This window comes from Nyctibius grandis, chromosome 14 (genome assembly GCF_013368605.1).
Source record: "Nyctibius grandis isolate bNycGra1 chromosome 14, bNycGra1.pri, whole genome shotgun sequence".
In the NCBI taxonomy this organism is placed as follows: Eukaryota; Metazoa; Chordata; class Aves; order Nyctibiiformes; family Nyctibiidae; genus Nyctibius; species Nyctibius grandis.
In genome coordinates this window covers 13,035,284-13,051,292 of record NC_090671.1, presented here as the reverse complement: position 1 = coordinate 13,051,292, position 16,009 = coordinate 13,035,284, and the positions used below count along the sequence as shown (strand labels likewise).

At 41.7% G+C, this 16,009-nt stretch overlaps 1 protein-coding gene across 2 annotated transcripts in view; it reads left to right on the top strand.

Moving 5' to 3' along the window:
* Window positions 1-3,569: 3,569 nt before the first annotated feature.
* Window positions 3,570-16,009, top strand: part of ATP2A2 (ATPase sarcoplasmic/endoplasmic reticulum Ca2+ transporting 2) — a 48,718-nt gene continuing 36,278 nt past the window's right edge. For both annotated transcript variants that reach the window (XM_068412201.1, XM_068412200.1), the window contains exons 1-4: window positions 3,570-3,769; window positions 4,856-4,873; window positions 4,969-5,051; window positions 13,095-13,199. In XM_068412201.1, coding sequence (XP_068268302.1) covers window positions 3,652-3,769; window positions 4,856-4,873; window positions 4,969-5,051; window positions 13,095-13,199 — 324 coding nt within the window. In that variant the 5' untranslated portion in view covers window positions 3,570-3,651. The remainder of the gene's footprint in view (window positions 3,770-4,855; window positions 4,874-4,968; window positions 5,052-13,094; window positions 13,200-16,009) is intronic.

Sequence of the window (16,009 nt, the reverse complement as noted above, 5' to 3'; positions counted from 1 at the left end):
GTCTTGCACATCTGTGGAAAGACAGGGAAGCAGTCGTGAAGGAAATGAAAAGTTTATTCTGCTCTGGAAGAGAAAGACCTGTAAAACAGTCCTTAATTGAGTCATTCTTCTCTCAAAATTCACTGAGCCATAACAGAACACAGGACAGAAATAAACACAGGCAGAGGACTAGGCTTTCAGGTTCTTTCCAGAGTTTAGGTAGGGTCTATGTTCAAAAGATGTGAAAAAAGGCGAAGAATCGAGTCCTCTATTTGTAATGGATGAGAGAGAAATGATGGAAGTGGAGTTGTCAAACTGCAGCTGAACTAGTGAATCCCAGAGAATGCCAAGAGCTCCCCAGGAGTTGCTAGAATTCCTAGCAGTGTTTTCGCCTGTTACCAAGTTAGGCTGAAAGGACACCATATCTACTTCAATATACACTCTGCCAAGCTCTAATTGCACATGCCATGGTTCTGGTACGCTTAAAATAATTTTCCATAAGCCTTTTTGGAAACAGGCACAAAAAGGAAACCAACAATGACATACAAAGTATATCATGGGGAGAAATAATATGAAATATGAACCTGGTTTCTTTCTAATACCAGTTTGTTTTGAAAATTGCTACTAATGCTTAACTGCATTGCTCTTTTACAACATTTAAAAATAATACTTAAAAATAGTAAGAAAATGAAAGGCAGGACTTTCAAGTCCTTTACAGGTGCTCTTGTATAATGAAGGCTAGTAAAATATGCTTGTGTGTAAAAACATTGCTGTGGTAAATGTATTTTTACAAAAAGCTTACATATAATGCAGGCTGTGTTAACGTGGTAGAAGGGAGGAAGCTACTCCTATAGATATACTGTGCTGTTAGTGAAATATGTTAATTCAAGTAGCTGGCGTTATTCTGTATATAATGATTGTGGAAATTATGTGTTTTTAATGTTGCATATGCACATAATATGGGGACTGATGTTGAGTCTATCATGCAGAGGTGTCTGAAGATAGAGGTGCATACATACATACTTGTGTGTTAGAGGATACTGAAAACTTTGGTGTGGGTTAGGTGGGCCAGTGACTGGCCCAACAAAACCAGTCAGTGGTTTTGTTAGCATTGAGTGCATATTTTTGAAGACATTGTTTTGTAAGAGTATTAATTTCACCTTGTGACTTCAGTTATGTTTTGGGGATGATGGGATCATGTGCTCATACAATATCAAGAAAAATATTAAAAGTAGGTAAGAAATGTAAACTATATAAACTATATAAAATTGTCATATTGACATTCTTTACCTCTGTAACTGTTAGGGTATGTCTATGTGCAGGGTAAGGTAGCGGTATGAGAAGCCACATAACTGTATTCAAGCAATGCTGATTAATCTTGCTGATAAGATAGATAAAATTAATACAGGCAAAGCATGGAACAAGTCATTGTCATACCTGAACTAGATCATCAGATGATTTTTACACAGAACTGCCCTATCAGGTGTAGACACACTGTCAAGTTATCCTTATCTGGACATTGGCTAGTTACAGAGGAGTCTCTTTTAGGGCAGTTGTACTTTGCTAGAAAGGATATAGGGCCACACATACTAGAACACTGTAATTTTATATTGGTTGTCCCCTCTCCTTAGTCCTTTTGCTAATACAGAGATAAGACTAAGATATTTTCCCTACAGATCAGACACACAGTTTCTTATAGCGTGGTGCTGTGGGTGGTTTGTAACAGTGATGGATATGCAGATTGTATGTAGGATCTGCGTTTATGTAAGCCAGCACACATGTAGAGATCAGCTTTTTGCACACGCATATGCAAGAACATTGCTTGGCACCAAGGGCTTTTAAGGGAAGGTGTTTCTATTGTGTATTGAATTGCTTGCTATGTGTCGTGTATGTATTGCAGGTGTCATTAATGTCAGCTGGTGATGGTCTCAGTTTTTATTGTGTTTACTGAAGTTTTTGTGAATTATTGGGTGGGATGGCTAAATCAGTCAGTTTTTTCTGTGTTCTGTATTGGTTTGTGAGTCCGTGTCAGTTACAGAGATACTGTGCTGAGGAGAGCTGGTATCTTACACCACATACGCTGCTGAAATGACACTGTACAGTTTATACCTCCTTACGTTATCTCTGTGCAAGCCAGGGCCGAGTGTGCGTGCCACTGGTATGCTGGCGGGGCAGCGTGCGAGGGCTGCGATGGGAACTGGGGAAGTTGTGCAGAGGACACGGCTCGGTGTCAGCGGAGGCCCCGGACCTCAGGGGAACGAACCCCCTCAGCGGTAGCGCGGAGGCACACAGCCCTCGCGTCTCTCTCTCACCTCTGGCGCGCTCATGGCTGGATGAGGCTCCTGTCACGACAGAACGGACGGCAGCCCTCACGCGCAGGCTGACAATCCTGTCACGACATGCGCCGGGGCAGCTCCGCGCCAACTCTGTGCGCTGACGTGCCTATCGCGACAGCGCGCCCTCCGGGAGGCAGGCGGCGGGCAGCTCCCCTCAGGCGGCGCGCGCGCTGCCGCCGGGGCAGCCCCGCTCCCCCTGAGCCACCAGGCGCGGGTTGAGGCCGGGACAGAGGGCGGCCGCGGCGGTTCACGCCGGGGCAGAGGGGGCGGGAAAGCGGCCACCCCACCTGCGGGCCTCTCCCACAGCGGAGCGGAAGCGCTCCCGCCGCCGCATGAGGCCTGCATCACCCGCCTCCTCCTCCTCCTCCGAGCCGAGGGCGGTCGGCCGCGCTGCGCAGGGCCGCGCCAGGCGCCGCTGCCACCGCCTCAACGCCGCGGGCGGGGCCGCGCCTTCCCTCCGCCCCGCACCGCGCGCCCCGCCAATGAGCGGCGTCCACATGCCGCGGCGGCGAGAGGGGCCCGGGCGGCCCAGCTCCCATAAGTTACATTAGAGCAGCCGCCACTGGTGCGTGACTGGGGCGAGCGGGAGCACAGCGGCGAGGCCGGGCGCGGGGGGCGGGCGAGTGAGCCCAAGCCGTGACGGCGACAGCGGGCTCGGCCGGCGAGGGGAGGATCGGGCTGCTAGAGGAGGGGGGGAGGGCGATTCCGACCGTTCCCGGCGGAGGCGAGGCGGGCAGCGGGGCAGCTGCGCCTTTTTCTACCCCTCCCGCACCTCTGGAGGCGGCCGGGGTGAGGCGTGCCGTTATCGCTCTCCGCGGGGGCGACTCGAAGCCTGGTGTGGCGAACGGAGAGGCCGCTCGGCCACCTGGACGCGGCCCATCCCCGCGCAGGCACCCGCCGAGCCCCCCGCACGCCCTCCCGCGCCCCTGAGGCGACAGCGGCTGCGGGGGCCCGCGCCTCTCCTCTCTCCTCAGCCGCCGGGGCCGGGGGGCGCCTGAAGCCCGTCTCCTTCCCGCCGGAGCGGCGGCTCGGCTCCCTCGGAGGGCTTGTAGGGTGGGAGGGGGGCGGGGGCTTTTTTTTCAGCCGCTTTCCCTTTTTCTTTATATATATTTTTAAATTTTTTTTTTCTTCCCCTCCTGCCTCCTTCGGGAAGAGTGAGGCGCTGAGGTGGGCTCGGAGGCTCCTCTCTATTGCGGGAGGGGGTCTATGATAGCACGGGGGCGGTGGGGGAGAGAACGAGGGGCTGAGGAGGGGGCTCGCCGCCGCGCCCGCCGCCGCTGAGGAGGAGGAGGAGGAGGAAGAGGCGAGGCACCATTTGCTGCTCCCTGCCCCAGCCATGGAGAACGCGCACACAAAGACTGTGGAGGAAGTTTTGGCTTATTTCGGCGTCAACGAAAGCACCGGGCTCAGCCTGGAGCAAGTCAAGAAGCTGAAGGAGAAATGGGGCTCCAACGGTAGGTGAAGCGGCCCCACGCCGCCCGCCGCCCTCCGCCGCGGGGATGCTGTCGCTGGCACTCGTCGTCTTTCCTCCCCCTTCTGCTCCCTTTTCCACCCTTTTTTCTCTTTCGCTCATCCTTCTGGAGGCCCCGTTTCAAGGCCTAACGTGTGAATTTGCAAAGCCGGCATCTCTTACAGGACCCGGAATAGGAGCGGGGGAGAGAAGATGGCTGACTTGAACTCCACCTCGTGGGTTTCTTTCATACCCCACGCTCACGGGGCTGCTTGGGGAAGGAGGATGTCACCTCCGTTTCCCTTCACCTTAACGGTGGGAAATATTTCATTCTGAAATGAAGCGATGTGGTTTTTTTTTTTCCTTGTCCATCTTGACCTTAATTTTTCCCTGCTTTTCAGTGCCTTTCTGTCCCCTATTTTACATTCTTCTCTCAACTCGGGGCACAGAATTCAGCCGATGAGGTGTTTCTTATTTTTAATCCTTATTGCTTGGCCCTCCTAGTCCCTTTTGAACTCCCGTGCCGTTGTGTAAAAATGAAAAGCTATGAGATTATACGGTGGAGTGTTTTTTTTTTTTTAGCTTTAACACTGCTTTTGTGCCTCTTGAATTACTAGATATAGTTGCAGTGGAATAAAAGGGAGAGCAGAAATGAGAAAATACCCTTAAAATGGAGGAAAGAATTTGAAGTATTTTGAACTAAGTTTGGTGGTTGTTTTTTTTTAAGTGAATGTCGAGGAAAACCTTTGTCAGAAAGCGTTTGAAAAGCATTTTGAGCCTTTGACCCTTTGTGTGCAGTAACAGCAGAAGTCCCAGAGCTGACTGGAGTGATGACTTGGCTGAATTATAACCCTTAGCACATTCTGGCTAGCCTCTATGTGTCTTAAAATGCAAAGCTATCCGGCCTATTCAGATGCTCTAATGAAAAGAGCCACCTTATTGGGGCTTTCAGTATGTATGTCAAATCCAACCCAGAGTTGAGTGTACAATTCAGGAACAATATCTGGTGGATGCCTTCTAACGCTCTAATGTGTTTCTTCAATGATTTCTTTTCTTTGACACGCTTCCTGGAAAAATCTTCAACGGACAGAGTTACCGGCTGAGGAGGGTAAGCATGTTCATGAAATCTTCTGCAAATTCTTGTTGCTAACTCATAAATTTTTTCCAATGTGCATAACTAAATGGCTTTGTTACATATTGCAGGAAAAACCTTATTCGAGCTTGTGGTTGAACAATTTGAAGACTTACTAGTTAGAATTTTGTTGCTGGCAGCTTGCATATCTTTTGTAAGTATGATTATTTTTTATTATTTTATAGGCTTCTGTATTGCAGAATGACAGGTGTTCCAATGTGTAGGAAATGTACATACTGAAGTTATTCTCTTTCTCAAAAGGTAGAAGTAAAGGATGCAAAGTAAAATCTTATCTCTTAAATTAGTTGCCTTGTGAAGAGGTTTCTGTATGCTAGAAAACAAAATTTCAGGGACTCTTTCATTGCATGAGTCATAAGTACGTAACTACACTAGACAGGTATTTTTAAAAGTGCTTCTCGTTCAACCCGGTTGGCTTATTTGAGGTGGGATTTCCCAATGCCTTTGTTGGCTTTGAAAACTAACCTTGAGTAAGTGTTTAACTGGATGTTCTTCTTGCCTTTGAGTTAATCGTTATCAAGCTCGATGTATAATCATTGGAAGACATTTTTGGATGCAATGCAGACTGTAAATAGAATTTACATGGCTAATATTCCAGTTGCCTTCCCTTCCTGATAATAGCAAGGTGACAGTTGTTGCTTTTGACAGTGACAAGAATGATGACGGCTGTGATGGCACCATTGTTGACCAAATTTGGTAACTGACCTTTGGATAGTCTAGTCATTAAATGGACATCTTGCTTTGCATACGGCGTTAAAAGAACAAGAACACTTTTAACTTATTTGTTTTTTTAAAGCATGTTTAGGCAATCTTTTTACATAAGGTGTGCAGGGTATGTGTTTGCTGAAGAACTGGAAAGCTGAGCAAAGGCTAAGTGTAGAAGGAAGATGAAAGCTGTGTGTCTTGGGGAGCTGGACAGTAGAAACAGAAGTGTGCAGAATATTAAATTGTTTAGGTAGGAGCAAAAGTTTATATTAGACTTTGCCTTGAGAGTTGTAATTAACTACTTTTTAAAAAGTAAATGCTGTGGCTCTTGGGGGGAGTGGAAATTGTCGTGACTCTTTAGCTAAGGGGAAGCTAAATTAGGATGGACAGAGGAGAATGTACTCTGAAGATGTTCTGGTTGATGGGGGAATGGTTGCCCTGTTGTGGCTCCTGCGGTATATACTGTGTTGCTGATCTTACACCGAGGGAGGCTTCAGCTATCCCCCCACTGACACCTTTCACAGTGCTTTGGGGTTTGAGATGCATATACCGTTACCAGCTGAGCCTTGATTGATGGCATTGATCTTGACCATGGAGACGAATGTGCCTCAATGACTGTTCTGTTTCCTGGGGAAGAGATCAGGCTGGCTGTAGAAAATTGAATAAACAGGTCATTCAAAAGCTTTTTTTTCTCTTGTTTCCCATTTTCCCCTCCCGGAGGATGAGAAGGGGATGTATTTTTGTTCCTGAAAAGTCAGGAATGTTTCTCTCATCACATGAGATAAATGACAGTACAGAAGTTTGTTATCCTTGCATGCCAAGGTACACTATTTGTCTTTATTATAACCAAGTAAGTGAAAAATCAAATTTACCAAACTTTAAGCTTTCATTGCTGAATCTGAGTAAGTATGATACCAGACTGACAGAAGTCATAGAACATACACTGCCAAACCCTCTTTGAAAACTTGATTAGTAACTGGCTTCAGTTTCTTTTTTTTCAGTATGCTTAGTTTTCCTATCTAATTAAGAGGAGACTGTAGTCTAATGGAGTGTGGGATAGATCTGGGTTCTCTGCTTTTGTGCAGCTGACGTGGTATATGACCTTAGGCTACTGCTCTGCCTTTTCTGTCTCCTATTTAAGAGTTATGGATACCCACTATAAATTGATGTTAGTAGTAAAGATTTTCTTCTTTTGATGAAATGTAAAAGAAAAAACTAGATAGATTATGATTTTGGTACTTTAAAAGCACTTCTCCTTTGTGTTTGTTTCTGGCTTTTTACCTGCTCGGAAGATGATTGTTTGTTGTCTGTTTCTCTTAGGTCTTAACACTTTTTCCTGATGAAAGCCTATTAGAGACACTTGTAGTAGTGGTAAAGAACTGTTGAGGATGTTGATATAAAGACTGTATTGCTGCAAAAATTGGATGTAATTAACACCACGTAAATTCTGGTGTTCCTGAAAATGTTTGAATAGAGTATGTAGCTGTGTTAGGCTTGTGGACAGTAATTGTTCTGTGAAAACACTTGAAATATTACAATAAAAACAAGGATTATACATAATGCTGAGATTACAAATTATGCTAAGTCATTCTTCTGATAGAACAATTTAATGCTAGATCTTAACTTCAATGTGGCTATTATGGTATCTTTTACAAGCCTTAGAAATTCAGTTTTTCCACTTGTACTGTTGCAAGGCACACAAAACTCTCAGTACCTTAGAGATCTTAAAATGGATAATTAGACTTAAAATGGAGTCAGTTAAATATGCGTTGGTTTTGGATGTTGAGTAATTCTGTTGAGAGCTGCTCTTTAATGAGTCAAGACTCCTGGCTTTCTTGGGGGCAGTGTCAGATCCCACAGAATCATACTGTGGAACTTAGGGAAGTGCTGATTCTCAGTGGCTGCTTTTTACTATGATTTATTGTTTGAGAGACTGTAAACTGTGAGTAGGAAGTAGGACATTGTATAATGTACCAACAGAAGGAAGGTTGGATAACGGCTCCTGTTTGAAATAACTTCCCACTGAAGACTTCTAGGCCTGGTGTATTCCCAGAAGGGAATTTTCATCAAGATGCTTAAATAGGTAGTTTCCTTTGAATGACAAGGGATGGGAAAAGGTGGTTTACCAAGGACTTAAGAACAAATGACCCCAAAAGCCCACAAGGCATTTGAGTGACTAGTCAGTGGGATGAGTGTTGTAATTGGGCATGAATATATATAGCACTGACTTAATTTTTGTTAAGCTTTTTTTTTTTTTTTTAGTGTCACTGAAAACTTACTCCAATTTAAATTTGGTTTTTCTGACGATCAAATGGAGTATGTACTTTGTGCTAGTGGCAGCAAATTTATAATGTGTGCTTTCAGGAAAGGCATAGGTGCTGTTAGGGGCAGTGAATATAACCTTCACCAGCTGTACGTCATCAATTTAAAAAACATGTTGAAGGTTCAGGTATGAGAGAGAGGATCTCAAGGTATGTAGGTTATTGTTTTGTGTCGTGGAAGCTTTTCTGGTGACTGTGTTGTGATCATAAATCATATTCGATTCTTACCATTATGACTGACTGCACAGAAACAGCCATCTTTAACACTGAGATCTGCATTAGATTTTTTTTGTGTAGAAACATCCCCTCTTACATACAATATAAACTTCTGTGTTCAAAGTGCCTTTTGTGTCCTCTACTCCCACACCCCGTGTCAGGTATGTGTCAGTAAAATAAATCAGACTAACAGCTGAATCTGTGTCACCCTGGCTGATTGCAGGGGTCATATGCTGCGCATTTGTTGGCTGTAGACACTGTGTCCTGTGTTCCAAGTCAGAACTGCTGTTACAGATGTGCCTAGTTAGTAACAGCTTAAATTGTTACACTGTTGTTTCTTCAGTATTTTTATTGACCTTAAGTATGGCTTTTGAAGAGAAACAATGTAAATAATTTCTGATGGTGTGTAAATGGATGTAGGTATAGGCTTGGACCTTGTCTCAGTGTTCTGTTGAATCTGTGAAGCCTATGCAGAAGTAAACCTGTAGAGTGTATCTCAGCAGCTCAAGGGCCTTCATAGCCTGACTTTCTAGGTGCAAGTAAGAGGATGTTTAATTTTCCATGAACTATGGCTTTTAATTCTCGCTAGTTGTGTAGCATGCACTCAGATCTGCAGTATTTACATAAAAGAACAGCTTTCTTTGCTGTATAAACGACTTTGACAAATTGCAAGATACTAACTGTGCATCTGATGTAGCATAATTCTTCCATAAAGTATATATGCTTTCAACAATGATGTATACTTACCATGCAATCTTATCTTTGCATCACACTTATAGTGAATTTTCTTCTAGAAGATGCAGCATAGACTATAAACTCTAACAGAAACTTAAGTGTTAATACAGCATCCTAAGAGCACTCCTCCCTGCCAGCCCCCACTTATTTCTTTGGTTCCTAAGCTGACTTAAAAGTGAATGTTCTGGGAATGTTTTCTAATAGCAGATATCCGTGTTTAGATTAAAACAATGTATTGTGATTTAGTCAAGAGGTGATTATAGCCTGTAAATTAGCATGAGTATAACCTAATTATGTTAAAAGGTGAGCAAAGCTTCTCTTGGAGGAAGTAAGATGTGCCAGTAAAAGTGTTGCAGGCTTTGCCCTGAAATCACCCCAAAAGCTACCTGTTAAGGTCAGTAGTAGTGAGTATGTGGCACAAGATAAGGATTGCTGTAGAACATTACACTGGCTTGCTTTTAGCTGAACTCTGATTACCCAATAGCACCCGAGATACCAGCTGATGGGTGGTGGTGATAAAACTGTGAAAAGTAATTGTGGTTCCAGTTTACTTTGTAGAAATTAACTGTGGGTGCTATGTATCTTCTTTTTTTCCTTATTGCTACAATAAACACAGAACTTATCTGATGGCTGCTTACAATCTGCTAACCAAGTAAAATTCATAATTTTGTACTTATATGCGTGGTCAAGGTCCGTTTTGTTTTGGGGTCCGTTCCCCTGCCCCCCTTGGGTAGCAAATAATAATTTAAAAAACTCTACTGAATAATGGAACTAGAATTGGGAGTTTTTTCTTTAGTATTTCATAGCGTTCAGTATAACTGACATGGAACAAGTATTAGCACTAGTAATAGTTTGCATCTGCTTAATTTTAAGCTGTTTTGTATTGAAAAGAAAAATTACTAAAAGAGAGTTTTCTGAGCAGTAGTTAGTACTCTGTCCAAAATATACTAAATCGTAATTCACAGTATCCTGTAGGAAGAAAAGCAGTCCATAGTTTGACATGACCTGCTTTAATTAGGCCAGGGCTCCTTTGTGTTAGGATGAGATCTTGCTCTCCCAGCTTGCTTCTAAGTTTCCATTGTCAAAATGAAAACCAGACAAAAAACCTTGCTAGGTTGCTGACAACAAACAGTTTGCTTTTCCTCTGTTAGTGGTAAGCGGGTACAGCCTGCTGGGCAACAGAACTCTGTCTTGAAACTTCCATTCTTTACTCTAATTCTGGGATTTTTTTGGATAAATAGTCACCTGAGACAGCTTGCCTCCATAACTTCTCTGACAATGCAGAGATACTTTACTTGTAGAACTGCAAAAGGCTGTAAGGATGCTTCTGTTCTTCTAGCTGTTTTCATCAGTAGACTTTTCCCTGCTGGCTGACTTCTGCATTGTGCCTCTGCCCCCTTTTTACAAATAACCATGAAAACTAAGTGCTATTTGCCTGTCATTGTGTATTTCTGGCTTAGTGTCCTGCAGGTCCACCCCATTAGGCTTTGATTAAAATAGGCTTCTGCAACCCTAAAGCAAATATACTGAATGAAAGTTGTCCTTTAAGCTGCTTATGTTGGCTGTTGATATGGGACTTTTATGTCTTGCTATTAATTTCCCTTATATTTTCAGACTTGCATTTCTCTTGAGCAATTATCTTACTCTTTTTTTCCTGCTCTTTTAAGCTTCTTAAATACATGGTAACTTTACTTATTGACCATACTGCCTGAACAGTACATTGAAGATCAGTGACCTGGAAATTAAGCTGTTCTACATGTGAGTCTTAAAGTGATTAGGGCTGAAGTATGGTGGAGCCCTTTTGGGTAGTAGTCAAATAAAAGATCTCTCATTGTAAACCGCTCTAGGGTATTAAAAGTGTGCTAGTGGAAACTTTCTGACAAGTACTCAATGGCTTGGACAAAGACTGTCCAGTCTCTACCAGGCTTCAGCATATGATCTGTTGTTACTAAAAATGCCTAGTTAAATACTTGTATTCTTTGTTCTACTTTCTCTTCGATTTTTACTGTGGTTTTGTTTTTACTTCAGGCTGCTAGCAAATAATAAACCTGATCTGTTACAGCAATGTGTGTTGTGTATCACAAGTGTCCCAAATGGAGTGTTAATATAGCTGTAGTCTGCTATAACAAACCCAAGAACTCACAATGTATTCTCTTATTTATATGTCTATATTTACTCAAATGTTCTAGAGCAAGAGCTTAGATCGTTCCACTGTTAGTAATTGTGTGGAAACTTTTTGAGGGAGATATGTGTGTTGCTGGCTTCCAGGATTAACTAGGTACTTCATTTTAACCTGGTCATAGATGGATAATTTTGCCAAAAAAACAACAGTGAAGTTCTAAAACATCAGATCTGTGCTGTCAGGATCTCTAATCTGAATTCATCTGCTCTTTTTGAAATAATGGCTTATTGAAAGAAAAGATCCATTGAAAACTCAATGGTTCTTCTTGACATACTTAGATCTTGCTGTCCTTGTAGCTACTTTCCTTACCTCTTAAAGTTGCAGGCTTTCTCAATGTTGTTTTACAACATGTGGTCTTCAATCTGAAAGGATTATGGTTTAGCATTGTGTAAAGCAGATGTTTTATTCCAGTTAACCTTGTAGATGCCTGCTCTGTTCAGAACATCACAAAATGATTGAATTAACTTGCTTTGTTGGACAAAATGGGATCTACAGAATTGCCATAAAGAAAGAGGGAAGAAACAGATACTAAACAGATTTTTCTGATGGCAGCATGTGACCTTGTATATGCTAAGAAAACTGGAAATGTACCATTAGCCATTTCTGTAGCTCCACTGGAGGCAGCAGTGCTGGTGCAGAGTAAAAGCTGTCCATGACAGAAGGGGTAATGCGTGGAGTGAAGGCTGCAATGTCGACTGTATGACTGCTCTAGCAGGTCAAATGGCAGAAGTTGTTACTGGGAATTGGAGATTAGTGGTGTGGGAGGAGGGAGGAAATACTGAGATGTAGAGAGCGTAAGAGATCCTCACTAAGCCTCATCTCCAGAGGGATTACACAGACCATCAAAATGTTATGTTGCCAGTTGGAATGTTTCAGTCTTTTATTAATAATAACCTGGATCTTACAAGTTTATCCTTTTGTAATAAAATTGGTTGTTGCATTGAATTTGCTTGACAGTCTGTTTTCTGCTTGAGGCTTTCATGCTGCTTCTCCTTCCTTTTAACATCCCAGAGCATTTCACAATTGAGCAATAGCTCTGAGCAGCATGTTGGTGGAATTACGGCGCTTGCTTTAGTAATTTAGTAATGGTTTGCTCGCTGCAGTCTTCTAGTGATTCAGAGTACTGTTGCCTGACTACCAGCCCTAATTATCTCAACACGTTCCTATTTACTGTCACTTTCCAGGCTTCCTGTTGCTCAACATGTTGACAAAAAAGCTCTTCCTCTCTGGTCATGTTAGGTTGACTTTTCTTGGGTAACTATAGAACTCTGCAAAGGCCCTGACATATACCCATTCAAGTCAAGTGAATGGCAGAAGCCTAAAACTAGTGTGTAACTGTAGAGCAAATGAATTAAAATCTATGTGGAGGCTTTTATGCAAATCCTCTAGTTGCTTTACTTTTAGAAATCCAGTTTTGAGTTTATCAGCTACTTAGCTGAGAATTCAACTTCAGATGTAACCATACAATTCACTTAGATGCTTCAATAAGACATTACTTGTATTTAAACAAGTAGGGGCTTATTTTTCATATCTACTCACTGAAAACTTGTAAAGCTGTTTTCATTTGTGTGTCTAAGTTATTGGTAAAGAACAATTAACTTGTTTAAAACTCATATTCTGGCAAAGTTTTAGTGTTCTAAGTAGTCAAACTAATCCGTCAGCATCCTGTTTTAGGCAGTAATGGAAAATTTGTTGAAACTTCTCACTGCTGTAGTTGTTGTCACAACTTCTGCTTTCATTTGTGACTCAAAAGTAGCAATATGTTTCCTAAATAAAGAGCTTGCTCCTTTAAAAGAAGAGCAGCCTTGGAAATGAACTTTGTAGTAAAGATTTTTTTTCTCCTTTTCCATTGCATATTGCCAGCTCATTCATGAACTACAAAACTGAAACCCCTCAATTTTCCAAGGTGTAAAAATTGCTCAAGTCAAGGCAGTTGAACCTCGAGCTGAAATTTACTGGATTTTAAGTTTGCAAGTGTCTGTGTAAATCAGTAATATAACTCATTGTGTTTCTCTTACAGGTCCTGGCCTGGTTTGAAGAAGGTGAAGAAACAATCACAGCATTTGTAGAGCCTTTTGTAATCTTACTTATATTAGTAGCCAATGCAATTGTGGGAGTATGGCAGGTATGCAGGTATTTTTACAACATCAAATCACAAATGTTTTGGGTTGTTTTTGTTTAAGAGGAAAGACTGTACAGTGTAGTGTCAGGTGCTCTATACAATGCAGATAATATGTGGTGCTAACTTTAGATTCCTGAGAGTCAACATACCATAAAACTTTTGGACAGAAAGTGTTGATTTAAAGATAAAATGAAAGCTTCAGAAGTATTGCCAAAAAGGCCAAGTGCCCATCAGTGTGTTTGGCCACACGCTGGTGAACGTATGAACTAGGCAGTTCAGAATGAAGGCCTGAATTCAGGAAATAAATCAAATCTTTCAGAGCTAAGAAGCAATCAATTGGGTCAGCTTGCAACAAAAGAGGTTTTGTCCCTACTAAGGAACAAAGGATGGAACACTTGTTATCTAATTTCTTGTCTGTTTCCTCTTGAGACAAATGCTATGTTTTAGTACATTTATTAATACATTTAATACAGTATTAATTCTTCCTTTTCAATTACTGTAGTACCTAATAAGTGTACGTCTAGAGACTGCATGTCTGTCAAAAGGCAGAAGCTTCTTCTGAAAACAACATCTAAATACCATGAAATTTTTCCTACGTTATCAGTTGTGAGATTAATTAGATGGCTTGTTATAAATCATATCAGCTCAGCAGTAACATATTCTAACACTTATTGAGATGCCAAACCAAAATTTTTCATGTTTAGTTCACTAATTTGCTAACTTCAGACAGAGCATGTTTTATTAGGATTGTTTTTCTGCAGATAAAAAGTTTTCTAGGATTTTTAGAGTAACTTAAGTTCTTTGTAAGGTTGTTTTTCGTTTTTTTTGTTTGTGTTTTTTTGGGTTTTTTTTTTAAGGGGTGGTGTTAATGTAACATAATTACTTGCTATCTTAGCAAGTTAGGTTTCATGCTTTAAAAGAAAATAATCAACCCAAAACTGTCCAAAATAACCACAAAAATGATGAGGAGGAGCCCTATTAACAGGTTGAAACATGTTAGAGAGGAGCCTACACACTGGAAGCCACCAGAAGTGGCATTGCTGCACATTCGTGTGCTCTGCTTTGTGCTGGCACAAGTAAGGTGGTTGAAGACTAACCCTCGAAAAATTCAGTTTTTAGCAGTATCCAGCAACTAGTGGAACTGGTATGGAGGGAAGAGGTAATGTCAATCAAGGGATAGCATTGCCCCTTTTAAGTGTCATTTTCTATTCATACAGCAATTGTGCAAGAATAAATCTTTAACTTGAAACTTTGAGTTAGAATTCTGCATGTAGTAATTGTAAGTATGAAATGTAAAGCTATCAGTAGAGTCTGGGGATTTTCTTGTGTAGTTGTATACCCTATTGTAGGAAGTAACCGATTTTTTTTGGACATAAGAGTGCAAAGAATACCTATATATATATATCTATATATATATATCTACATGCAGTGAACTTAATTGTGAAACAGAGTTGCTCTACAGATTAAATGACTCATTCCCTTGTTTTACTGGGCATGGAAAATAAGTCACAGTACATAGTCTCCACCCATAAATGTATCTGTTTCTACAGGTACTAGATGTGAGCAACTGAGTCATTTCCTTGGCTCTGCCCTCCTTAACCTTTCCTCTCACGTGCCCTTTTCCCAAAGTGCCATCTGCTAGTGCTTCAGTGGTTGGCAAGATAGTCTAACTACCATAACTTCAGGCAAACTGGGAATAAAAAGATAGAGCCTAGCACACTGAGCTGGCTGCCCTAGCTGAATAATGTTTAATTCTTTTATTTCTCTTTTGAAGGAAAAGTTCCATTTAACTAACCTTCCATTTGTAGGACTTTCTTTTATACCTTTAAGGTTTTGCCTAATGTTAACTCTTAGTTAATACACAGAAAAGCAATATCAGCATTATTGTGCTGAGGAGCAGAATTAATTTATCTGGTGGAATAGGAGGCTAGCATTAATTATGGCTTTATAGGTCTGTGCTGGTATCTCTGCACTGCCTGGCACTGAGCTGTGCCATGTGAACATTAGTCCCTCAAGGCAGTTTTGGTAATGCTGGTTTTCAGCTGCATTGCTGTCTGTAAGTACCTAGTACCCCAACCTTTGAATTTCTGAAGATAAGTTTCTGCTTTGACACATGCAGGAGGAAGTTTTTATTGTCTGGAAAGGCTGGTGTGTATTTGAAGTGTAGACATTCTAAAACTGTGTGCACCCTTACCATTATCTATAATCATGAGGACTATATGACGTTTGTACTTGTCAATAGGCTGGAAAATGGAAAATAAGTTACTTCTCAAAGAGCTAGAGGAGTACTGAGAAGCTGTTGGTGTCTTACTTTGTCCTTTTATCTAGGTGACATCACGATGTTGATACCAATCTCTGGTAGTAGTGCTTAGCTGAGAGAACTGCGCTTGAGATAGGAAAGCTATTGTGCTCGTGTTAGTGGAAATAAAAAGGTTGTCATGGGTGGGGATTCCTCTAAGTTTGTAAACTGTTAAGAGGCTCAGGGGAAGTTTCTAGTCTGTATGCTTTAATTTCACGTTAGTGTGACTTGATTTGCTGAAGTGAAGGTGATAATGTGCTGTTTGAGCTTCGTCTTAACTTGACCCTTGATTTCTATCAGTAAGTAAAATTCAGTAGTGTTGGTCCCCTCCAGTCTGAGTCTAAGCTGCTCCAGCTGGTAAGGTACAGCTGAGACGGGACTATATCCATGAGTCTTAATTCTGCTTGGTGCTTTTTTATGTCAAAAAGCATCCATATGTTGCATAGAACTCTGTGCGGCCTCCCTGTAGCAAGACATGTTGTATATTCTTGATGGAAATGCTGCAGGATTTGAA